At 46.3% G+C, this 27500-nt stretch overlaps 2 protein-coding genes across 2 annotated transcripts in view; one reads left to right on the top strand and one right to left on the bottom strand.

The window, feature by feature from the left end:
- The window catches only part of LOC306918179 (BAR/IMD domain-containing adapter protein 2-like 1), a gene marked incomplete at its 3' end in the record, with an annotated part of 120816 nt that overhangs the window by 37410 nt on the left and 55906 nt on the right, over positions 1 to 27500 (bottom strand). The gene's annotated exons all lie outside the window — the stretch shown is intronic.
- LOC306918175 (E3 ubiquitin-protein ligase TRIM21-like) lies at positions 11078 to 12163 on the top strand (the record flags this gene model as incomplete). The annotated part of the gene is made up of 2 exons (XM_079531055.1): positions 11078 to 11164; positions 11300 to 12163. 2 exons carry the CDS (start codon positions 11078 to 11080, stop codon positions 12161 to 12163), a joined length of 951 nt encoding a protein of 316 aa, XP_079387181.1.

Genomic DNA, 27500 nt, shown 5'->3' with positions numbered 1-27500 from the left:
CATGGTGCATGGTTGCATGGTGCATGGTGCATGGTTGCATGGTGCATGGTTGCATGGTGCATGGTGCATGGTGCATGGTGCATGGTGCATGGTGCATGGTGCATGGTGCATGGTTGCATGGTGCATGGTTGCATGGTGCATGGTTGCATGGTGCATGGTTGCATGGTGCATGGTGCATGGTTGCATGGTGCATGGTGCATGGTGCATGGTTGCATGGTGCATGGTGCATGGTTGCATGGTGCATGGTGCATGGTTGCATGGTGCATGGTTGCATGGTTGCATGGTGCATGGTGCATGGTTGCATGGTTGCATGGTGCATGGTGCATGGTTGCATGGTTGCATGGTTGCATGGTGCATGGTTGCATGGTTGCATGGTGCATGGTTGCATGGTGCGTGGTGCGTGGTGCGTGGTGCGTGGTTGCATGGTGCATGGTTGCATGGTGCATGGTGCATGGTTGCATGGTTGCATGGTGCATGGTTGCATGGTGCGTGGTGCGTGGTGCGTGGTGCGTGGTTGCATGGTGCATGGTTGCATGGTGCATGGTTGCATGGTGCGTGGTGCGTGGTTGCATGGTGCATGGTTGCATGGTGCATGGTGCATGGTTGCATGGTGCATGGTGCGTGGTGCGTGGTGCGTGGTTGCATGGTGCATGGTTGCATGGTGCGTGGTGCGTGGTGCGTGGTGCGTGGTTGCATGGTGCGTGGTTGCATGGCGCGTGGCGCGTGGCGCGTGGCGCGTGTTGCGTGGTGCGTGGTGCGTGGTTGCATGGTGCATGGTTGCATGGTTGCATGGTTGCATGGTGCATGGTTGCATGGTGCATGGTTGCATGGTGCATGGTTGCATGGTGCATGGTTGCATGGTGCATGGTTGCATGGTTGCATGGTGCATGGTTGCATGGTGCATGGTGCATGGTGCATGGTTGCATGGTGCATGGTTGCATGGTGCATGGTGCATGGTTGCATGGTTGCATGGTGCATGGTTGCATGGTGCATGGTTGCATGGTGCATGGTGCATGGTGCATGGTGCATGTTGCATGGTGCATGTTGCATGTTGCATGGTGCATGGTTGCATGGTGCATGGTGCATGGTTGCATGGTGCATGGTTGCATGGTTGCATGGTTGCATGGTGCATGGTTGCATGGTTGCATGGTGCATGGTGCATGGTGCATGGTGCATGGTGCATGGTGCATGGTGCATGGTGCATGGTGCATGGTGCATGGTTGCATGGTTGCATGGTGCATGGTGCATGGTGCATGGTGCATGGTGCATGGTGCATGGTGCATGGTGCATGGTTGCATGGTGCATGGTGCATGGTGCATGGTGCATGGTGCATACACAGAATACTACTGAACAATGAATTAACCTCTGCCATCTCCCCACGGGCACCACCGTAGAGCCCCCATGGGCACTGGACATAAGAGGGGCTAGCACCTCTCTACACAAACCCTCAACACTGGACATAGGAGGGGCTATTAGCACCCCTCTACACAAACCCTCAACACTGGACATAGGAGGGGCTATTAGCACCCCTCTACACAAACCCTCACAGCTGGACATAAGAGGGGCTAGCACCCCTCTACACAAACACTCACAGCTGGACATAGGAGGGGCTAGAACCCCTCTACACAAACACTCACAGCTGGACATAGGAGGGGCTAGCACCTCTCTACACAAACCCTCAAAGCTGGACATAAGAGGGGCTAGCACCCCTCTACACAAACCATCACAGCTGGACATAGGAGGGGCTAGCATCCCTCTACACAAACCCTCAAAGATGAACATAGGAGGGGCTATTAGCACCCCTCTACACAAACCCTCAACACTGGACATAAGAGGGGCTAGCACCCCTCTACACAAACCCTCACAGCCGGACATAGGAGGGGCTAGCACCCCTCTACACAAACCCTCACAGCCGGACATAGGAGGGGCTAGCACCTCTCTACACAAACCATCACAGCTGGACATAGGAGGGGCTAGCATCCCTCTACACAAACCCTCAAAGATGAACATAGGAGGGGCTATTAGCACCCCTCTACACAAACCCTCAACACTGGACATAAGAGGGGCTAGCACCCCTCTACACAAACCCTCACAGCCGGACATAGGAGGGGCTAGCACCCCTCTACACAAACCATCACAGCTGGACATAGGAGGGGCTAGCATCCCTCTACACAAACCCTCAAAGATGAACATAGGAGGGGCTATTAGCACCCCTCTACACAAACCCTCAACACTGGACATAAGAGGGGCTAGCACCCCTCTACACAAACCCTCACAGCCGGACATAGGAGGGGCTAGCACCCCTCTACACAAACCCTCACAGCTGGACATAAGAGGGGCTAGCACCTCTCTACACAAACCCTCACAGCTGGACACAGGAGGGGCTAGCATCCCTCTACACAAACCCTCACAGCTGGACATAGGAGGGGCTAGCACCCCTCTACACAAACCCTCACAGCTGGACATAAGAGGGGCTAGCATCCCTCTACACAAACCCTCACAGCTGGACATAAGAGGGGCTAGCATCCCTCTACACAAACCCTCACAGCTGGACACAGGTGGGGCTAGCATCCCTCTACACAAACCCTCACAGCTGGACATAAGAGGGGCTAGCACCTCTCTACACAAACCCTCACAGCTGGACATAGGAGAGGCTAGCACCCCTCTAGAATAAGCATGTCTTCTTCCAATGTTTTCTGATGTCAATAAATGACACCATTTCAAAGCTTACATTCAGTACTTCCATGACCCCAGCAGCAGTATGAACTATGTGAGCATCGCACACGCACACACACGCGCGCACACTCACACTCACACTCACACTCACACTCACGCCATCATCGTGATGCCACCCACGGCCCTGCTAATGAAACGCGTCTCATAACGGCACAGGCAGGCGGAGGGGGGGGGGGGGGGGGGGGGGGGTGGCACACGCCAGCACATTATGACAATGCCCGCCAGCTCTGCGTGGTGGCGCCGCGCTCAGCCAATCAAATGAGGATTATGATGATGGAACCTCACGCCAAACGATAATATGAATCTCTCATTAACAGCTCCCCAGAGTGGGGGCAGGCAGGGGGGGTGGGGGGGGGCTTCCCAGAGTGATCCAACCAGGGTTGCATCTGCATTGCAGGGAGAGGCTTTTGACGTATAGCACATTTTGGTTCTCTTGGTTTTTAGTTTATCAGCTAATTCTGTTGCCTAGTTTTTATATATTAGCACGTAAACATTAGTATATCGGTAGTGTATTTCAGATGGTTATTTTTAGTAATAGTACAACATAAACAATACAGAGACAGAGTTGTCACTGTACAATACTTTCAAACAGTTGTTCATGTTGCACACATTGTCTAAAATGGCTGATATCTGCGCCACCCTCGTTGAAAACAATGCATGTCAAACTCCAGCTTGTCTCCAAAGCAACATGAACAACACTCGAGCGTTTTCTGACCCCCTCAATGACGCCACTCTCCTAGTCGACCCACCACTCTCCTAGTCGACCCACCACTCTCCTAGTCGACCCACCACTCTCCTAGTCGACCCACCACTCTCCTAGTCTACCCACCACTCTCCTAGTCGACCCACCACTCTCCTAGTCTCTCCTAGTCTACCCACCACTCTCCTACTCGACCCACCACTCTCCTACTCGACCCACCACTCTCCTAGTCGACCCACCACTCTCCTAGTCGACCCACCACTCTCCTAGTCTACCCACCACTCTCCTAGTCGACCCACCACTCTCCTAGTCGACCCACCACTCCTAGTCTACCCACCACTCTCCTAGTCGACCCACCGCTCTCCTAGTCGACCCACCACTCTCCTAGTCGACCCACCACTCTCCTAGTCGACCCACCACTCTCCTAGTCGACCCACCACTCTCCTAGTCGACCCACCACTCTCCTAGTCGACCCACCACTCTCCTAGTCGACCCACCACTCTCCTAGTCTACCCACCACTCTCCTAGTCGACCCACCACTCTCCTAGTCTACCCACCACTCTCCTAATCTACCCACCACTCTCCTAGTCTACCCACCACTCTCCTAGTCGACCCACCACTCTCCTAGTCTACCCACCACTCTCCTAGTCGACCCACCACTCTCCTAGTCGACCCACCACTCTCCTAGTCTACCCACCACTCTCCTAGTCGACCCACCACTCTCCTAACCACTCTCCTAGTCTACCCACCACTCTCCTAGTCTACCCACCACTCTCCTAGTCTACCCACCACTCTCCTAGTCGACCCACCACTCTCCTAGTCGACCCACCACTCTCCTAGTCGACCCACCACTCTCCTAGTCGACCCACCACTCTCCTAGTCCACCCACCACTCTCCTAGTCTACCCACCACTCTCCTAGTCGACCCACCACTCTCCTAGTCTCTCCTAGTCGACCCACCACTCTCCTAGTCTACCCACCACTCTCCTAGTCGACCCACCACTCTCCTAGTCGACCCACCACTCTCCTAGTCTACCCACCACTCTCCTAGTCGACCCACCACTCTCCTAGTCGACCCACCACTCTCCTAGTCGACCCACCACTCTCCTAGTCTACCCACCACTCTCCTAGTCGACCCACCACTCTCCTAGTCTCTCCTAGTCGACCCACCACTCTCCTAGTCTACCCACCACTCTCCTAGTCGACCCACCACTCTCCTAGTCGACCCACCACTCTCCTAGTCTCTCCTAGTCGACCCACCACTCTCCTAGTCTCTCCTAGTCGACCCACCACTCTCCTAGTCGACCCACCACTCTCCTAGTCGACCCACCACTCTCCTAGTCGACCCACCACTCTCCTAGTCTCTCCTAGTTGACCCACCACTCTCCTAGTCTCTCCTAGTCGACCCACCACTCTCCTAGTCGACCCACCACTCTCCTAGTCTATCCTAGTCGACCCACCACTCTCCTAGTCTACCCACCACTCTCCTAGTCGACCCACCACTCTCCTAGTCGACCCACCACTCTCCTAGTCTACCCACCACTCTCCTAGTCTACCCACCACTCTCCTAGTCGACCCACCACTCTCCTAGTCTACCCACCACTCTCCTAGTCGACCCACCGCTCTCCTAGTCGACCCACCACTATCCTAGTCGACCCACCACTCTCCTAGTCGACCCACCACTCTCCTAGTCGACCCACCACTCTCCTAGTCGACCCACCACTCTCCTAGTCGACCCACCACTCTCCTAGTCGACCCACCACTCTCCTGGTCGACCCACCACTCTCCTAGTCGACCCACCACTCTCCTAGTCGACCCACCACTCTCCTAGTCTACCCACCACTCTCCTGGTCGACCCACCACTCTCCTGGTCGACCCACCACTCTCCTGGTCGACCCACCACTCTCCTAGTCGACCCACCACTCTCCTAGTCGACCCACCACTCTCCTAGTCTACCCACCACTCTCCTAGTCTACCCACCACTCTCCTAGTCGACCCACCACTCTCCTAGTCTACCCACCACTCTCCTAGTCTACCCACCACTCTCCTAGTCGACCCACCACTCTCCTAGTCTACCCACCACTCTCCTAGTCGACCCACCACTCTCCTAGTCGACCCACCACTCTCCTAGTCGACCCACCGCTCTCCTAGTCGACCCACCGCTCTCCTAGTCTACCCACCGCTCTCCTAGTCGACCCACCGCTCTCCTAGTCGACCCACCGCTCTCCTAGTCGACCCACCGCTCTCCTAGTCGACCCACCGCTCTCCTAGTCGACCCACCACTCTCCTAGTCGACCCACCACTCTCCTAGTCGACCCACCACTCTCCTAGTCGACCCACCACTCTCCTAGTCTACCCACCACTCTCCTAGTCTACCCACCACTCTCCTAGTCTACCCACCACTCTCCTAGTCGACCCACCACTCTCCTAGTCTACCCACCACTCTCCTAGTCGACCCACCACTCTCCTAGTCGACCCACCACTCTCCTAGTCGACCCACCACTCTCCTAGTCGACCCACCACTCTGATGCAGAACACCCGAGTGTGTTCGTTAAGGTGTGAACAGACAATAACACCTGTAGTTCGTTAAGGTGTGAACAGAGACAATAACACCTGCAGCTCCACCAGATCACCATGCAACACCGACACTGGACACTGGTGAGGTCACTCACCCCGTGACCTCTTGACCTCATTAGTTTATAAAGGAAATGCAGCTGGACCTCTGGGCGTATAGAGCGAGGTCGCGTGATTCAGGCAACGCGAGATCACTGACCACTGACCGCAATAGGTTCAATTCTCAGTGACTCAGCCTCTGGCAGACTGACCACCACAGTGGTTGTACCGGTCAGTACAACAGTATCAGACTGTGGTTGTACCGGTCAGTACAACAGTATCAGACTGTGGTTGTACCGGTCAGTATGTGGTTGTACCGGTCAGTACAACAGTATCAGACTGAGGTTGTACCGGTCAGTACAACAGTATCAGACTGTGGTTGTACTGGTCAGTACAACAGTATCAGACTGTGGTTGTACCGGTCAGTACAACAGTATCAGACTGTGGTTGTAACGGTCAGTACAACAGTATCAGACTGTGGTTGTACCGGTCAGTACAACAGTTTCAGACTGTGGTTGTACTGGTGGTCAGTACAACAGTATCAGACTGTGGTTGTACTGGTCAGTACAACAGTATCAGACTGTGGTTGTACCGGTCAGTACAACAGTATCAGACTGTGGTTGTACCGGTCAGTACAACAGTATCAGACTGTGGTTGTACTGGTCAGTACAACAGTATCAGAATGTGGTTGTACCGGTCAGTACAACAGTATCAGACTGTGGTTGTACCGGTCAGTACAACAGTATCAGACTGTGGTTGTACTGGTCAGTACAACAGTATCAGAATGTGGTTGTACCGGTCAGTACAACAGTATCAGACTGTGGTTGTACCGGTCAGTACAACAGTATCAGACTGTGGTTGTACCGGTCAGTACAACAGTATCAGAATGTGGTTGTACCGGTCAGTACAACAGTATCAGACTGTGGTTGTACCGGTCAGTACAACAGTATCAGACTGTGGTTGTACCGGTCAGTACAACAGTATCAGACTGTGGTTGTACTGGTCAGCTCCCAGGTTTTATAACACATTCAAACCAGCAAAACATAGTGTGTAATTTTAGAATTTCATCCACATTAATTCTTTGGCTATTCAAAAACAGCAAAAAAACTCTATGAGCTTGTAGATCTGATATTGTTTTGTCAAATTCTGAAAATGTGTGCAAATCTTTGAATAGGTAATTTAATTTTTTTTTTTTAACTCAAATCTTTACTTCTGGGAGGGACTCTGGGAGGGATCCACAACGCAAATACATACAACTCTGGGAGTCCATAGACTTGGCTGGCACGAATGGCATCATAATTCACCGTAAACAAACCCTGGTGAATAAGACAAATGTACCTTAAAACATTATACATTCCGACTACAAAAAACAAAGAAAAAAGTAACACTTAAATATTGTATTGCTGTCATAATCATGAATATATTTCATAAATAGAGAATCTTTCACTCAATAGGGACTGCTGCCGTCGCAAGATGATGATGGCATAATGTCCATATGTGGTCCAGCCCTATGGAATGTATGGAATGCCATGTGCTAATAGAAAGATTTAAAAAAAAAATCACACCCGTGTGAAGTGAGGGGTGCTCTTTATAATCGTATATGATCATGACGTAAAATCGACACTATGTCTATTGGCTCAGACACTATGACGCAATATTCTCCATTCATTGTCAATGGGAATTTAATGCTTGTGCTGGACCAAGTTTCCGATATTCAATAAAAGCTGAATATAGGAGGGGCTAGCGGCCCCTCAGGAAATGAAATACTTCGTATAAGGTTAACACTTTGACTACTACACCCGAGTTAATGAAATACTTCGTATAAGGTTAACACTTTGACTACTACACCCGAGTTAATGAAATACTTCGTATAAGGTTAACACTTTGACTACTACACCCGAGTTAATGAAATACTTCGTATAAGGTTAACACTTTGACTACTACACCCGAGTTAATGAAATACTTCGTATAAGGTTAACACTTTGACTACTACACCCGAGTTAATGAAATACTTCGTATAAGGTTAACACTTTGACTACTACAACCGAGTTAATGAAATACTTCGTATAAGGTTAACACTTTGACTACTACACCCGAGTTAATGAAATACTTCGTATAAGGTTAACACTTTGACTACTACACCCGAGTTAATTCAATACTTCGTATAAGGTTAACACTTTGACTACTACACCCGAGTTAATGAAATACTTCGTATAAGGTTAACACACTGACTACTACACCCGAGTTGCTCGAGTTAATTTATTGTAGAACACTTTTCCTGCGATTCGCCAGTTGCCCAAGTTATGTTGTCATTGTTTAATCCACGTTTTTTTAAGTCATACGGGAAATCCACCGGACAAAATGGGATATGAGACGCGTTTTGATGTGGCAAAAAGCATCAGCGGTCGGTGCAGTGGCTGTTTAAAGGTAACTTTAACCCATTCTGGGCGGGAACCACTTTTGGTGTTTTAACTAAGCATTATGTTATACTTTAGCTATTGAAAAATAGCAGATCTACAAGCTCATAGCGCGCCACCGAGTGGCGCGCTACGAGCTTGTAGGTCTGCTATTTTAGAAATATCGTGAAAATGAGGCACAAATCTTTGAATATATATTCTTTCAGAAGACTTTAAATGTAAATGGTCCGCAGTTAACCTGTTAAAACACCTTGAGGGCTCGGGCCTATTTAATCCTGTTAAAACACCTTGAGGGCTCGGGCCTATTTAATCCAGTTAACCTGTTAAAACACCTTGAGGGCTCGGGCCCATTTAATCCAGTTAACCTGTTAAAACACCTTGAGGGCTCGGGCCCATTTAATCTAGTTAACCTGTTAAAACACCTTGAGGGCTCGGGCCTATTTAATCCAGTTAACCTGTTAAAACACCTTGAGGGCTCGGGCCTATTTAATCCAGTTAACCTGTTAAAACACCTTGAGGGCTCGGGCCCATTTAATCCAGTTAACCTGTTAAAACACCTTGAGGGCTCGGGCCCATTTAATCTAGTTAACCTGTTAAAACACCTTGAGGGCTCGGGCCTATTTAATCCAGTTAACCTGTTAAAACACCTTGAGGGCTCGGGCCCATTTAATCCAGTTAACCTGTTAAAACACCTTGAGGGCTCGGGCCCATTTAATCTAGTTAACCTGTTAAAACACCTTGAGGGCTCGGGCCCATTTAATCTAGTTAACCTGTTAAAACACCTTGAGGGCTCGGGCCTATTTAATCTAGTTAACCTGTTAAAACACCTTGAGGGCTCGGGCCTATTTAATCTAGTTAACCTGTTAAAACACCTTGAGGGCTCGGGCCTATTTAATCGATTAATAAAACAGTTAACCTGTTAAAACACCTTGAGGGCTCGGGCCTATTTAATCCAGTTAACCTGTTAAAACACCTTGAGGGCTCGGGCCTATTTAATCTAGTTAACCTGTTAAAACACCTTGAGGGCTCGGGCCTATTTAATCTAGTTAACCTGTTAAAACACCTTGAGGGCTCGGGCCTATTTAATCTAGTTAACCTGTTAAAACACCTTGAGGGCTCGGGCCTATTTAATCGATTAATAAAACAGTTAACCTGTTAAAACACCTTGAGGGCTCGGGCCTATTTAATCCAGTTAACCTGTTAAAACACCTTGAGGGCTCGGGCCTATTTAATCGATTAATAAAACAGTTAACCTGTTAAAACACCTTGAGGGCTCGGGCCTATTTAATCCATTAATAAAATGTGCCCATCGTTTATAGCGCCCGGACAACTTTTACCGGCAAACCGGAAGTTGTTGTGAATGTCTGTGTAGCAGCTAACAATAGCCACACCACTCTAGAGTCGATCGACAACAACGGGAGGTAAGAATAAATCTATCGCGACTAGCGACTGGACCGCGGAGCGCCGTCTAACACAGGATCTTTTTTCATAATTAGACGGGATGATTTAGATCGCGAGTTATGAACGTTTTAAGATTTTCGTTGTCCGCTAAACAGGCAGGGAACATTTTCGATGACGTGTCACTGTTGTGCAACACCAAGGATTGGGCAACAAGCGCTCCTAGCCTGTGGAGCGATGCGACCGGTTTTGATATCATTAATCTCCGTCGTTTTTATCAATCTCCGTCTCGGGCAACTGTCCGTGCACTTGAACTTGACGGTGATCTCCGTCTTGCGCCTCCAAGGTGTTAATATGAGTAATATCAGTAATATCAAAGGAATATTTGAATACTTTTTATTAGCATGTGCATTCTATACATTCCATTGGGCTGGACCACCCAGTGTTTGATTGATTGATTGATAATTGTATTAGACAATAAGATGCAAAACAGTACAGGGTACAGTACAGGGTACAGTACAGGGTACAGTAACGCACATTTGGCCAATAGGACGTCACCGAAGAAAGACCTTGCGGTCTTGTTTCCATCCGGGTCCCATGCATGCATTCACAACAACATCAACAATAACAACAATATTTAAATATCTCAACAAGACATTAAATCTATGTACGGGTTGGAATAGAAATTAATTGGAGAGGGGGGGGGGGGGGGGATAGAGTTATGGCTTCTGTTGATCGGACGACAGTGACAGGTGCATTTTCAGTCCTTTCTTAAAGGAAACTAGTGATTTGTTAGTTTTGAGGGAAGGGGGCAAGGCATTCCACACCTGAGTGGCAGTGTTGTGGAAGGTGAATTTACCCATATTTGTTCTAAAGATTGGTGGTACCAGATCCTTATTCACACTCCCTCTTGTGTTGAGGCTGTGGGAGTTGCTTACCTTTTTTAGGTAATCAGACAGATTCCCTGTCTGTTCATAGCAAGTTGCCGTGGTTACCAGATACGTCCAATCAGAGCACTTGGAGACCGGTCTGTTTCCATGTGGAACTCCATATTTGGGCAAAGCTGACGTCATTATTATGACGTGGAGATTTGAGGAGCTCTATTTAAAAGATGATTCCCACAGTGTGAGTGGCTCAGACTTCACCGGACACTTCCTAGTTATTCAGTTTGTAAGTATTGTTCATAGATTTCCAGTTATCGTCAGTGTGTAGAGATGGCGTCTGCCAGCGGAGAATATGACAGAAAGGCAGAGGCTGAAATCCAGAAGATGATCCATGACAGACGAGTGAAGATTCAGGAGGTCAAACGCTCAGTAGAGCTCAGCAGGAAAGATGCAGACGCAGTCATAGCAGACAGTGTGCAGGTCTTCACCGCTCTGATCAGCTGTATTCAGAGAAGCCAGGCTGAGCTCATTGGTGTGATTGAAGAGAAGCAGAAAACAACAGAGAAACAGGCTGAAGGCTTCATCGATGAGCTGAAACAGGAAATAACTCAGTTGGAGAAGAGAAGCTCTGAGCTGAAACAGCTCTCACACTCTGAAGACCACCTCCACCTCCTCCAGAACATCACCTCCATCAAGACCCCTCCACCCACAAAGGACTGGACAAAGGTCAATGTCCATCAGTCTTCATGTGTGGGGACTGTGAGGACAGCTGTGGCTCAGCTGGAGAAGACACTCAGTGAAGAGATGAAGAAGCTGTGTGATGTTGAACTGAGGATGATCCAACAATATGAGGTGGATGTAACACTGGACCCTGATACAGCACAACCCTACCTCATCCTGTCTGAGGATGGAAAACAAGTGAGTCATGGAAATGTGCAGAAGAAGCTCCCAGACAACACAGAGAGATTCTCCTACAGTCCAAATGTCTTAGGGAAACAAAGCTTCTCCTCAGGAAGGTTTTACTTTGAGGTTCAGGTTGGAGGGAAGACTAGGTGGGATCTAGGAGTGGCCAGAGAGTCCATCAACAGGAAAGGACAAATCTATCTGAGCCCCAACAATGGTTACTGGACTATAGTGTTGAGGAATGGAAATGAGTACCAGGCTGCTGCTGGCCGTTCTGTCATCCTCCCTGTAAGAGAGAAGGTCCAGAAAGTGGGAGTGTTTGTGGATTATGAGGAGGGTCTGGTCTCCTTTCATGAAGTGGAGACCAGAGTCCACCTCTACTCTTTCACTGGCTGCTCCTTCACTGAGAGACTCTACCCATACTTCAGTCCAGATATGAACCAAAATGGTACAAACTCTGCTCCTCTGATCATCTCTCCTGTCAATCACAGCAATGAAGGACAAGGACTCTAGACTGAGTCCAGTGAGGAGACTCACCTGTTGTCTGTATGACAAGCAGGTCAAAATGTTCTGGACAACCAGAACTCCATTATGCCTACATATAAGAATAGAAATATATATATTTTACTTGACTAACTGAAACAGTTTTGTGAATTTACAAAAATAAAAATCTAACTAAAACCCAAAATAAATTTACCGTAGTTTTAAGCGCCCCTCAAAAAATAAAATACAAAATAAGTTAGACCCCAAAAGGAAGAGTGCAAGAAACCACCAGGGGTTTCCATGGGTGTAAACTTCACAAAACCAATTAACCACCAAATAAAAACATGATTCCTGAGGGGAAGTGGGTCTTTAACCAACAAGAAGACTAACATGAATAAAAACATGATTCCTGTGGGGAAGTGGGTCTTTAACCAACAAGACTAACATGAATAAAAACATGATTCCTGTGGGGAAGTGGGTCTTTAACCAACAAGACTAACATGAATAAAAACATGATTCCTGTGGGGAAGTGGGTCTTTAACCAACAAGACTAACATGAATAAAAACATGATTCCTGTGGGGAAGTGGGTCTTTAACCAACAAGACTAACATGAATAAAAACATGATTCCTGTGAGGAAGTGGGTCTTTAACCAACAAGACTAACATGAATACAAATATGATTCCTGTGGGGAAGTGGGTCTTTAACCAACAAGACTAATATGAAAAAAAACATGATTCCTGTGGGGAAGTGGGTCTTTAACCAACAAGAAGACTAACATGTTTATTATCGTATAATTTTAGGAATGAGAACATATTGCGGCCCAGTGTGTTCATAGACTGAGAGGCACTGGAGAGATATTTCTGGGGGCCACACATCACTGACGAACAATGTCTCCTGGGGGCCACATATCTGACAAACGATGTCTCCTGGGGGCCACACATCACTAACGAACGATGTCTCCTGGGGGCCGACACATGACTGACCAACGATGTCTCCTGGGGGCCGACACAGACACCCCCACATTATTCAGGACGGCACAACAACGCCTCTGTTTTCTAACGGCAGGACTACACTGGGGATGGAACAGAACCGCACCGCGGGCAGAGCAGCTAGGTGGTTGAACCCACAGAGCAGCTAGGTGGTTGAACCCACAGAGCAGCTAGGTGGTTGAACCCACAGAGCAGCTAGGTGGTTGAACCCACAGAGCAGCTAGGTGGTTGAACCCACAGAGCAGCTAGGTGGTTGAACCCACAATCTGTCCGTCCCGCAGAGAGTTCTGCATTTACTTTTTTTTTTTTTTTTCTGAAGGCGAGGCGAAGATCTGTGTAACTCCCGGGGGCTGATACAGCACAATGTACACTCATCCTGTCTGAGGATGGAAAACAAGTGCATGATGGAAATGTGCAGAAGAACCTCCCAGACAACATAGAGAGATTCTTTCCATCTCTCTGTGTCTTAGGGAAACAAAGCTTCTCCTCAGGAAGGTTTTATTATGAGGTTCAGGTTGGAGGGAAGACTAAGTGGGTTGTAGGAGTGGTCAGAGAGTCCATCAACAGGAAGGGACCAATCACACTGAACCCCGACAATGGTTACTGGACTATAGTGTTGAGGAATGTAAATGAGTACCAGGCTGCTGCTGGCCCTGCTGTCTTCCTCCCTGTAAGAGAGGAGCTCCAGAAAGTGGGAGTGTTTGTGGATTATGAGGAGGGTCTGGTCTCCTTTTATGATGTGGAGACCAGAGTTCACCTCTACTGTTTCACTGGCTGCTCCTTCACTGAGAGACTCTATCCATACTTCAGTCCATGTTTGAACCGTAATGGTACAAACTCTGCTCCTCTGATTATCTCTCCTTTCAATCGCCGAAATGAAGGACAAGGACTCTAGACTGAGTCCAGTGAGGAGACTCACCTGTTGTCTGTATGACAAGCAGGTCAAAATGTTCTGGACAACCAGAACTCCATCATGCCTATATATGGGTATATCGGTCAGATCGGTGGTTCTGGGCCAACCACTGGTCTGACCGACTTAACACCGGGTGTCGGTTTGAAGTTCGGTCAGATGGTTGTCGAGTATGGATGTTAACTAAAACTAAAGAACCAAAACCAAAAAATAATAATATTAAAAAGATATATAGTTTACTTAAACAAAGAAAAAGATGACTAACTGAAACGGTTTTGTGTATTTACATAACTGAAAATCTAACTCGAATCCAAAATTAAATTAGTTTTAAAAGCCCCTCAAGAAAACGATGTTAGACCCCAAAAAGAAGAGTGCAAGAAACCACCAGGGGTTTTCATGGGTGTAAGCTTCAAATAACAAATTAACCACCAAATAAAAACATGATTCCTGTGGGGAAGTGGGTCTTTAACCATTAATACAAACATGATTCCTGTGGGGAAGTGGGTATTTAACCATTAATAAAAACATGATTCCTGTGGGGAAGTGGGTCTTTAACCATTAATAAAAACATGATTCCTGTGGGGAAGTGGGTCTTTAACCATTAATAAAAACATGATTCCTGTGGGGAAGTGGGTCTTTAACCATTAATAAAAACATGATTCCTGTGGGGAAGTGGGTCTTTAACCAACAAGACTAACATGAATAAAAACATGATTCCTGTGAGGAAGTGGGTCTTTAACCATTAATAAAACATGATTCCTGTGAGGAAGTGGGTCTTTAACCAACAAGACTAACATGAATAAAAACATGATTCCTGTGAGGAAGTGGGTCTTTAACCAACAAGACTAACATGAATAAAAACATGATTCCTGTGGGGAAGTGGGTCTTTAACCAACAAGACTAACATGAATAAAAACATGATTCCTGTGGGGAAGTGGGTCTTTAACCAACAAGACTAACATGAATAAAAACATGATTCCTGTGGGGAAGTGGGTCTTTAACCAACAAGACTAACATGAATAAAAACATGATTCCTGTGAGGAAGTGGGTCTTTAACCAACAAGACTAACATGAATAAAAACATGATTCCTGTGGGGAAGTGGGTCTTTAACCAACAATACTAACATGAATAAAAACATGATTCCTGTGAGGAAGTGGGTCTTTAACCAACAAGACTAACATGAATAAAAAAATGATTCCTGTGAGGAAGTGGGTCTTTAACCAACAAGACTAACATGAATAAAAACATGATTCCTGTGAGGAAGTGGGTCTTTAACCAACAAGACTAACATGAATAAAAACATGATTCCTGTGGGGAAGTGGGTCTTTAACCAACAAGACTAACATGAATAAAAACATGATTCCTGTGGGGAATTGGGTCTTTAACCAACAAGACTAACATGAATAAAAACATGATTCCTGTGATGAAGTGGGTCTTTAACCAACAAGACTAACATGAATAAAAACCACGGAGAGCGCCCTGGATTAGGAGAGACGAGTCATTATTTCTGCCGCGCTAACAGCTAATCGTACAGTAAGCTAATATGAAGGCAGAGCGAAGCGACGGGTGGCTGAGAGTCTCAGTCAAAAAAAAAAAAGGAACAAATTCAGAATATTCTTCACTCGCCTGATATCATTGAGGACGCGCTAGGACGTGTAGACACATCCTTTGTACGCGCTGATTGGGTTCCCTAGGACGTGTGGAGCGGTCCTACAGACGGAAACGGTTAACCAGCAAGAAGACTAACAAGATTATTATCGTATAATTTAGGCCAGTAGGGAGACAACCACCAGATAGACGGGTGGCAGCCGGACTGTAGATAAGAGCAGTTTGGGTTGGCTCCCCAGCCTGTGTCCTCCTTGAGGAGGAAGCCCAACAAACCCACGGTGAGGCCTTTAGGAGGGCTTTGAAGCCTCAAGCGGAGCCTGCGGCACCACCAAGGGCAAGGTGGAGCCTACGGAACCGTTGCGGCTCGAGAATCCACCACTACTGAATGAAGTGCCTGGTGCTGGGAGTCTGGTGCAACGCACAGGTCCTGGACCTGGTGAGAGCAGGAGTGGGCCTGGTGAGACGTAGGAGGGGCCCGGACAGGAGTCAAGGAGTCAACCCACAGAGCCTATAGTCCCTCCACACGTCCAGATTGATCTACCTCCCAGTCCCGGCAGAGTAGTTCTGGAGCAGCGCATTGTGTGTCCCTGGTCTTTCCCTAATGGGACTGATCGAGGGTAGCTACTGGGACGCAAAGTCGGGACTTGATCCCCCCGGCTGGGTCACCCGTGTGAGGGGTATGATGTTGTGAGACCCGAAACCCCAAGGACCTCGTGATACATCACTGAGGACCTCGTGATACATCACTGAGGACCTCGTGATACATCAGTGAGGACCTTGGGATACATCACTGAGGACCTCGGGATACATCACTGATGACCTTGGGATACATCACTGATGACCTTGGGATACATCACATCCCTGGTGCATCCTGGCCCTGTTTTTTTTTTTTTTTTTGGAATGAGAACATATCCCGGCCCAGTGTGCGCGCACGCACGCACGCACGCACGCACGCACGCACGCACGCACGCACGCAGGTTATGATGTACATCCTACCCAGGTGGTGTACCTGTACATCATACTGTGATGGCCCCTGGCCATATTTATTATTGTTGGAGTTATACTTTTGGTTAATGATAGTATGAGGTGATATTAGTAGTAGGAGGGTATTGTGTTGGTGTGTGTGTTCTGTCTTCAGTCCAGGTGGTGAGCTGCAGTGTTCTGTGGAAGAGGCTGGGGTGTTGGCTTCATTGCCATCAATAGTAATTGATGCTCTGGTCACGGAGGCGTGGCCAGGTTCCTTCTCACCTGTGAGGAACTGATCACCCTCAGAGGATTGGTGGCTGCTTTCGTCTCCATGGCAACGCTGAGGTGGCAGGCCCAGCCCTCACTATAAAAGCCAGTCTGAGCCTGACTGTCGCGGGGGAAGGAGGCAATCCTCTTTCCCCCTACCCCAACCAACTAGTGACTTTGATTTGAATCCCTTCGGAAAGGATTATGTTTGCTTAGTTGTAGTTTGTCATTTGTTGTTGTTAGTCTGAATTCAACTCATTGGTTCAGCTTATGTAAATATTCATTCGTTTATCCACTTTCTGTTAATAAACTATATTTTTGCATAAGCTGCTGCTTCTCATTTCACATGTTACGGGCAGTAAAACCCCTAGACAATTATGGTTCGTAACATATTTGGCGGCTCGTCCTAAGGCTTTGATAGATTTAAAGGTTGGTTGGGGTATAATCCGGTGCAAGGATTGTATTTTGCCTGATTTGGCTTGGTTAGCAGATTGTTAAGGAATTTTGACCATTGGCCATTTCTAAAGTGTCAATTTTTCATGTTTGGTGGTGCCAGAGAGGTAAATATTGGCTACTGTGTTGATGACTCTTGAGGGGGGTATCCTGGAACTGTCACCTGGAGGAGCAGCGTTGAGTACGTCTGAGGGCTTGAATAAGGAGGGGGAGGCGGAGGCTGATGCTTCCTTGTTTGGCCTTCAGGGCCATGGGGTGGGTATTCCCCATGGCTTAAGTACTGAACTGCCAACAGCAACTGGATAATGTGACTGGGGGGGGAATGCCCTCCATCCCTGAGGGGTGGAATGCTATAATGCATGAGTGTTGTTCGGGTAAATTCCAACAGGTTAACCTGCCTCCCAGTCTGAAGATGTGTCAGTAAGGTCTACTACCCCTGGGGGTGTCTCTGGTACTCCTGAGCCGTTTGACATCAGTGGTCATATATTGCCTTGGTACTGCTGTCTTGAGGTGAGAGTGTATGTTCTTGAAGGTGTTGCTGCCACAGGTAATTGGCCTTAAACTGTGTAGAGCTCATTATGTTTTTGAAAAGAATCTGCTAACCAGTCATGTTGAGTTTTGCTTAAGAGAAAGTTTGCAATTTGGTGTAGTTGGGCAAAAATACTCAACTTGTTTATGTGATGAGCAAAAAGTAGAGTATTGCTAAAGCTGCTGTTTGAGCTGACAAATTTGTTGTTAACATACCGTCCCATTTTTCACTCTGTGCACAATGAAATTTGCTAACCATCTACCGGTCTAAACAAATGTCACGCAAGCACTCTGTAATGGTAATGTCTCTTCTGAGGCTCATGTGTGTAACTGTTATTTTTGCCATAGAAAAAGGCATTTGATTCAGTATTGTGTGGGTTTTTGTGTAAAGATGCTCAGAGCTCTGTGGAGCTCATGTGTAACTCGTTTGGCTCATCAGGGTGACTATTCTTAATCATGTGTTGATGGGGGGGTGTGCCCTGTGCGTCAATTAGTGGGATGTCACTCTGATTTGCATTTGGTGATTAACTTTGCATTAGTGAATTTTGTGAATTTGATGTATCATATTGTTTTGGTCCTTATGCTTAGCTCCTGTTTGTGCGCTCACTGGGGAGGAGACACACACCACAGGAGAATCGTTGCGTTTTGCCCCATTCAGTGATGGTGTAATCCATTGTAAGGTATATATTAAAAAAAAGTGGTTTTGAGTATAATTTCAGTGATGGTGTAATCCATTGTAAGGTATATATTCAAAAAAAGTGGTTTTGAGTATAATTTCAGTGATGGTGTAATCCATTGTAAGGTATATATTCAAAAAAAGTGGTTTTGAGTATAATTTCAGTGATGGTGTAATCCATTGTAAGGTATATATTCAAAAAAAGTGGTTTTGAGTATAATTTCAGTGATGGTGTAATCCATTGTAAGGTATATATTCAAAAAAAGTGGTTTTGAGTATAATTTCTGTGATTCGTTCATTGTGTAAAATGTGCTTGAGCCAGTGTTCTGGTCTGTTTGTTCAAATTAATTCTAATATGAGAAAGGTTATGCTATATAACCCCACGTACCAAGATGAATTAGTTTTGATTATCCATTAAGGTTTGTCTGTCTGGTCAAGCATATCTACATGTTGGTGGGTGTTTTCTTTTTTTTTTTCTCTCATGACAGGAGACATGTGTTCCTTTTTGACCCACTCAGTACATTCAGTTGTCATGTATTTCAGTATTTGACAAATTCAGTGATTGTGTGTGCTCAATCAATTCGTATTTAGATAATTTTTTCTGCTAGGTGTTTACATGTGTTGCAGTTTTTTTATGTGTACCTGAGCATGTTGGATTTAAGATTCTGGAAAACTTCTGGGAGAAGAAGTTTTCTTTAGGATGGGGGGTGTGATGGCCCCTGGCCATATTTATTATTGTTGGAGTTATACTTTTGGTTAATGATAGTATGAGGTGATATTAGTAGTAGGAGGGTATTGTGTTGGTGTGTGTGTTCTGTCTTCAGTCCAGGTGGTGAGCTGCAGTGTTCTGTGGAAGAGGCTGGGGTGTTGGCTTCATTGCCATCAATAGTAATTGATGCTCTGGTCACGGAGGCGTGGCCAGGTTCCTTCTCACCTGTGAGGAACTGATCACCCTCAGAGGATTGGTGGCTGCTTTCGTCTCCATGGCAACGCTGAGGTGGCAGGCCCAGCCCTCACTATAAAAGCCAGTCTGAGCCTGACTGTCGCGGGGGAAGGAGGCAATCCTCTTTCCCCCTACCCCAACCAACTAGTGACTTTGATTTGAATCCCTTCGGAAAGGATTATGTTTGCTTAGTTGTAGTTTGTCATTTGTTGTTGTTAGTCTGAATTCAACTCATTGGTTCAGCTTATGTAAATATTCATTCGTTTATCCACTTTCTGTTAATAAACTATATTTTTGCATAAGCTGCTGCTTCTCATTTCACATGTTACGGGCAGTAAAACCCCTAGACAATTATGGTTCGTAACACATACCCAGGTGGTGTACCTGTACATCATACCCAGGGGGGTGTACTTGTACATCATACCCAGGTGGTGTACCTGTACATCATACCCAGGGGGGTGTACTTGTACATCAAGCTGCCTCGTTCCTGCCGCTATGGGCTTCATGGCTCGGCAAGGTTGGCTCTCTCTCTCTCCCTCCCTCTATCCCTCTATCTTTCTCTCTCTCTCTCTCACACGACATGTTCTGAGCTTTGTAGAGCTGACGTTTCTTTCTATCTCCCTCGCTCTATCTCCCGGACAGCCAACAGCGAGAGAGAGAGAGAGAGAGAGAGAGAGAGAGAGAGAGAGAGAGAGAGAGAGAGAGAGAGAGACATTAAAGGCCCTATGCTGAGCTTATCTCACTGGGTGAAGAACTACTCAGCGTGGGGGCGTGGCCTCGTTAAATACAGGACTGCAGCTTTAAACTGGTCAAACAGTAAAGTGCTGATAGTGAGTGAGTGGGACGTATATTAGTACATTCTGCATTGTACATTTACAAGAGCATTGTACTGCCTTACCTACTTACTGCCTTACTTACTTAGTTGGTACATTTACAAGAGAATTGTACTTACTTACCTACTTACTTAAATACTTAGTACATTTACATTTACGAGTGTCAAGGATCCCTAGCAAGAGCCTTCAAAAGGTCCAATACATCAGCTGCTAGGATCCTGATGAGAGTGCGCAAACGAGAACACATCACACCCATCCTGTGGGTGTGATAATAAACCCATTATTATTATTATTATTATTATTATTATAATCAAGTACATAGATGGAATATGACGTTTAAATAAATACTTTTTAATTGAGTGTAACAGAGTACCTTGGACCTCTCCTATACACAGGTTTAATGTTTGTCTTTAGTTTAAAGTTTGTTTAGTAAACGCCGTGAAGGGAAGATTTACGTCATAATGTTCCTCATTACGTCATATTGTCGCTTTATTGTTAATGGCGTTTAATGTTTGTGTTGGCACCGTTTGTTTTACATCACATAATCAACATGAGACTTTAATATATTAGCGCCCCTCACTTCACACGGGTGTGATTTTTTTGTATTTACCGACACAAAAAGGCCTCTGCCCGGGATCTGGTCCTGATCACGCCCTATATCTCCATATATGGAGCTGGCCTGTTCTGACATCACAATGATTGTTCTGACGTCTGCATAGACTCCATATTTGGGCATGCCTGACAAAGGACTCCATATATGGGCATAACATGGACACGGACATAATAACTAGGGGCGGGGCATGCATTTCCAACTTGCATCGTTCCAAGTAGGCCAGTGTCCAACGGGCACCGCTGTAGTTAACACCTTGGAGGCGCAAGACGGAGATCACCGTCAAGTTCAAGTGCACGGTCAGTTGCCCGAGACGGAGATTGATTAATCTCCGTCCAATTAGTGCTATGAAAACTGATCACATCGCTCCACAGCCTAGAGGCGATTGTTGCGCAATCCTCGGTGTTGCACAACAGTGACACGTCATCGAAAATGTTCCCTGCCTGTTTAGCTGACGACAACGGAAATCTTAAAACATTCATAACTCGCGATCTAAATCATCCCGTCTAATTATGAAAAAAAATCCTGTGTTAGACGGCGCTCGGCGGTCCAGTCGCTAGTCACGATAGATTTATTCTTACGTACCTCCTGTTGTTGTCGATCAACTCTAGAGTGGTGTGGCTATTGTTAGCTGCTACACACACATTCACAACAACTTCCGGTCCGCCGGTAAAAGTGTACCTGTCTAGATACTTCCTTAATGTTAACACCCACAACACCAGAGGGAGTGCAACGAACCATGTACAACCCAGATTCGGCACAAACAAGGGACTAAATTATTTTCGCTCCTATGCCACCAAAATGTGGAACGCCCTACCAACAGTCATTAAGACATGCAAATCCCTTGACTCCTTCAAAACCGCTCTCAAAGGGCACCTACGGACGGCTGCAATTCGAAACTGGCCCCCGTAAAAATCTGAATCCCCCACCGCCCCCCCCTTTTTCCCCCTCACTGTATATGTTTCTTTTCCCTTTTTACCTCTATGATGAATTCCTGTTCTGTTCTTTGACTATATAGAAGTGTCTATTTGTACGTCTCTAAATGTTTTGATGAATTGAACACGGTGGACCCTCTTGTAAACAAATGTAATGCTTAATTGGGTCGTCCACTCACAGTTAATAGTCTTTGTATTGAGTTTGTGCTTGAAATGTACTGTAATTCTGCAAACTGTTAAAACACTCCGAACGCCCAGGACGAAGTTCTTTGTCCTTTCTATTAGTAACGCCCGACGCTCAAGACGAAGTATTGTCCAAAAGACGAAGTTTATTGATACGAGAACAGATCGCATGGCTGTATAGCCCAGGCGCGCCTCCTGGGCTCTCCTCGGTGATGCGCAAGAGTGAGACGTCATCGAAAAACTCCCTCCTCTGTTTAGCTGATGAAAACGAAAATCTTAAAACGTTCATAACTCGCGATCTAAATCATCCCGTCTTTTTCTGAAAAAAGATCCTGTGTTAGACGGCGCTCCGCGGTCCAGTCGCTAGTCTCGATAGATTTATTCTTGTCTCCCGTTGTTGTCGATCGAGTGCTGTGGCTATTGTTAGCTGCTACACAACATCATGAACTTCCGCCGGTCCGTCCGGAAAAGGCGTCCGTGTTTATAAATCGACTGGGCGCATGAATGTAATGGATGAAATAGTTCCGGGCAATTAAAGTGTAAAATGGTCCGGGCGCTATAAACGATGGGCACATTTTATTAATGGATTAAATAGGCCCGAGCCCTCAAGGTGTTAATATAAAAACGAATCTCTCAGGCCCAGTACTCTGCATTCAGAGAAAGACAAAACCTGGAATTCAATGCAAATCAGGTACATAATTAATGTCACTGAGCGCCGTGGCATGCAAAACATCCTCCTTCTCTTCCTAGAACAACCCTTGTTTGTTTGCGTTGCCGTCGGGCAGAAACCTGGATGTTGTTTTACGTTGTTTCGTTTACATTGTGAATTAACACCGTCCTTGACCACACTAGCACAGCGTCACACTGAAGCAGGGGTTCTCAACGTTTTTGGCCGGGGATCCCCGAAAATGCTTTGGCCATGTCTCACAACACATCCCACCCAGCCGATCTACAAGATCACAACACATCCCACCCAGCTGATCTACAAGCTCACATCCCACCCAGCTGATCTACAAGCTCACATCCCACCCAGCCGATCTACAAGCTCACATCCCACCCAGCCGATCTACAAGCTCACATCCCACCCAGCCGATCTACAAGCTCACATCCCACCCAGCCGATCTACAAGCTCACATCCCACCCAGCCGATCTACAAGATCACAACACATCCCACCCAGCTGATCTACAAGCTCACATCCCACCCAGCTGACCTACAAGCTCACCTCCCACCCAGCTGATCTACAAGCTCACATCCCACCCAGCTGATCTACAAGCTCACAACACATCCCACCCAGCTGATCTACAAGCTCACATCCCACCCAGCTGATCTACAAGCTCACAACACATCCCACCCAGCCGATCTACAAGCTCACAACACATCCCATGTAAAAGTTTGTTATATTATCATTATTTGTATTGAGCACGATATGCAAATAAATCACCCATGTTGTTTTCCAAGAGGAAGTCTCTCCCTCCCCCCCCAGTCTACACTGATAAGTATTAGTACTCCTCGGCGACACCCAAGTATTAGTACTCCTCATAGACACCACTACACTGATAAGTATTAGTACTCCTCGGCGACACCCAAGTATTAGTACTTCCTCATAGACACCACTACACTGATAAGTATTAGTACTCCTCGGTGACACCCAAGTATTAGTACTTCCTCATAGACACCACTACACGGATAAGTATTAGTACTCCTCATAGACACCACTACACTGATAAGTATTAGTACTCCTCAGAGACACCACTACACTGATAAGTATTAGTACTCCTCATAGACACCACTACACGGATAAGTATTAGTACTCCTCATAGACACCACTACACTGATAAGTATTAGTACTCCTCATAGACACCACTACACTGATAAGTATTAGTACTCCTCAGACACCACTACACTGATAAGTATTAGTACTCCTCAGAGACACTGATAAGTATTAGTACTCCTCAGACACCACTACACTGATAAGTATTAGTACTCCTCAGAGACACTGATAAGTATTAGTACTCCTAATAGACACCACTACACTGATAAGTATTAGTACTCCTCAGACACCACTACACTGATAAGTATTAGTACTCCTCAGAGACACCACTACACTGATAAGTATTAGTACTCCTCATAGACACCACTACACTGATAAGTATTAGTACTCCTCAGACACCACTACACTGATAAGTATTAGTACTCCTCAGAGACACCACTACACTGATAAGTATTAGTACTCCTCATAGACACCACTACACTGATAAGTATTAGTACTCCTCGGTGACACCCAAGTATTAGTACTCCTCATAGACACCACTACACTGATAAGTATTAGTACTCCTCAGACACCACTACACTGATAAGTATTAGTACTCCTCAGAGACACCACTACACTGATAAGTATTAGTACTCCTCAGAGACACCACTACACTGATAAGTATTAGTACTCCTCAGAGACACCACTACACTGATAAGTATTAGTACTCCTCAGAGACACCACTACACTGATAAGTATTAGTACTCCTCATAGACACCACTACACTGATAAGTATTAGTACTCCTCATAGACACTGATAAGTATTAGTACTCCTCAGAGACACTGATAAGTATTAGTACTCCTCATAGACACCACTACACTGATAAGTATTAGTACTCCTCAGAGACACTGATAAGTATTAGTACTCCTCATAGACACCACTACACTGATAAGTATTAGTACTCCTCAGAGACACCACTACACTGATAAGTATTAGTACTCCTCAGAGACACTGATAAGTATTAGTACTCCTCATAGACACCACTACACTGATAAGTATTAGTACTCCTCATAGACACCACTACACTGATAAGTATTAGTACTCCTCATAGACACCACTACACTGATAAGTATTAGTACTCCTCATAGACACCACTACACTGATAAGTATTAGTACTCCTCAGAGACACTGATAAGTATTAGTACTCCTCATAGACACCACTACACTGATAAGTATTAGTACTCCTCATAGACACCACTACACTGATAAGTATTAGTACTCCTCATAGACACCACTACACTGATAAGTATTAGTACTCCTCAGAGACACTGATAAGTATTAGTACTCCTCATAGACACCACTACACTGATAAGTATTAGTACTCCTCAGAGACACTGATAAGTATTAGTACTCCTCATAGACACCACTACACTGATAAGTATTAGTACTCCTCATAGACACCACTACACTGATAAGTATTAGTACTCCTCATAGACACCACTACACTGATAAGTATTAGTACTCCTCATAGACACCACTACACTGATAAGTATTAGTACTCCTCAGAGACACTGATAAGTATTAGTACTCCTCATAGACACCACTACACTGATAAGTATTAGTACTCCTCAGAGACACTGACAAGTATTAGTACTCCTCATAGACACCACTACACTGATAAGTATTAGTACTCCTCAGAGACACTGATAAGTATTAGTACTCCTAATAGACACCACTACACTGATAAGTATTAGTACTCCTCATAGACACCACTACACTGATAAGTATTAGTACTCCTCAGACACCACTACACTGATAAGTATTAGTACTCCTCAGAGACACCACTACACTGATAAGTATTAGTACTCCTCAGAGACACTGATAAGTAGTAGTACTTCCTCAGAGACACTGATAAGTATTAGTACTCCTCAGAGACACTGATAAGTATTAGTACTCCTCAGAGAAGTTCCAGACCCACAGGAACGCTAGCCTGGTTAATAAACCAGACCGAATCAGCCGTTGGCAAAAGAAAATTGCCTACCAGCGGATTACGGTCTGGCGAGGCTCAGTAGCACGCCTCTTTCCTACAACCGAGAACAGGTCGGACCAATCGGGACACGGTATGCAATATGGGCGGGCTTTGGTACAGTGACGTTCAATGCTTGAGACTTTTGACTGACCGTAGCTCTGACCAATTGCGTCAAAGAGAAAATGTTTGAACCCGCACCCCGGGAAATTAAATCCAAGTGGAGCCAGCCCAGACTAATATACCGCGACAGTGTTGTGTGATATTAGTCTGGCTTATTAGCCAGGCTACAGGAACGCACCCAGGGTGCCGCCCCGATTCCGGCGAGCCGCCCCGCGTCCGAAACGGTTGAGAAATGACAGAGTTACCGTGTGGGGGTCCCTCTACTGTACCCTCTACTGCACTGTACTGTACTGTACTGTACTGGCACACCCAAAATCACCATATATACAGTTAATATGTGCGTTTGTGTGTGTGTTAGGTTGCGCACAGGTGGTGAAAAACCACCGTGCTGATTTCGTGCTCAGACCCACCCAGCCACCCACCCACACACAGCTCCGTAAGGGAGTGGTTGCACCACTCAAAAATAACCCACCAAAAAAGTAATAAAAAAACCCTCACGTATTAGAAAGACAACATCAGTCACCAGAACAAAGGAACGGCTGTTTTGGATGAATCTATCATGGTTGAAGTTAGAAGGGGTTTAAGGAAGGGGGCGGGGCAGCTAAAATGAATACCAAATCATAATCTAAATACTGAATGGAGCCACTTATAAACTGTCTAGGGTGTTCACATGAGCCTGAGTAGACCATAAACTGTCTGGGGTGTTCACATAAGCCTGAGTAGACCATAAACTGTCTGGGGTGTTCACATGAGCCTGAGTAGACCATAAACTGTCTGGGGTGTTCACATGAGCCTGAGTAGACCATAAACTGTCTGGGGTGTTCACATGAGCCTGAGTAGACCATAAACTGTCTGGGGTGTTCACATGGGCCTGAGTAGACCATAAACTGTCTGGGGTGTTCACATGGGCCTGAGTAGACCATAAACTGTCTGGGGTGTTCACATGGGCCTGAGTAGACCATAAACTGTCTGGGGTGTTCACATGAGCCTGAGTAGACCATAAACTGTCTGGGGTGTTCACATGAGCCTGAGTAGACCATAAACTGTCTGGGGTGTTCACATGAGCCTGAGTAGACCATAAACTGTCTGGGGTGTTCACATGAGCCCGAGTAGACCATCAAATTAACATTTTGTTTTCGTGAAGTGAAATATGCCTTTTAATGTGGAGGAGGTTTTGGAGTATATACGGTTTTGGAAAAAAAAGTACACAATAATTCAAGTCATGTAGAAGTACAGCAACGACTGTACATATAAACAAAGTACTACTTGAGTGAAATGTACTTTTGTCCTTTCGATCGGCCGCAGCGCACCAGGCGAGTGTGTGTGTCTGTGCGTGTGTGTGTGTGTCTAAGATAACGGCAGGAGCAGCACTCGTAAACGCAGACGTGAAACAGCCGTCATGCGCTGATAAGACATGTTGACACAATGCCTCTATGGCCCTTCAGTCAGCAGGAACACACGCACGCACGCACGCACGCACGCACGCACGCACGCACGCACGCATGTACGCACGCACGCACGTACGCACGCACAAACATAACTAGTTCAAATAGATCTACAAG

Source organism: Electrona antarctica (assembly GCF_951216825.1).
Source record: "Electrona antarctica genome assembly, contig: scaffold_160, whole genome shotgun sequence".
Taxonomy (NCBI): domain Eukaryota; kingdom Metazoa; phylum Chordata; class Actinopteri; order Myctophiformes; family Myctophidae; genus Electrona; species Electrona antarctica.
The sequence above is the reverse complement of the archived record's forward strand: the minus strand, read 5'-3'. Positions and strand labels throughout refer to the sequence as shown.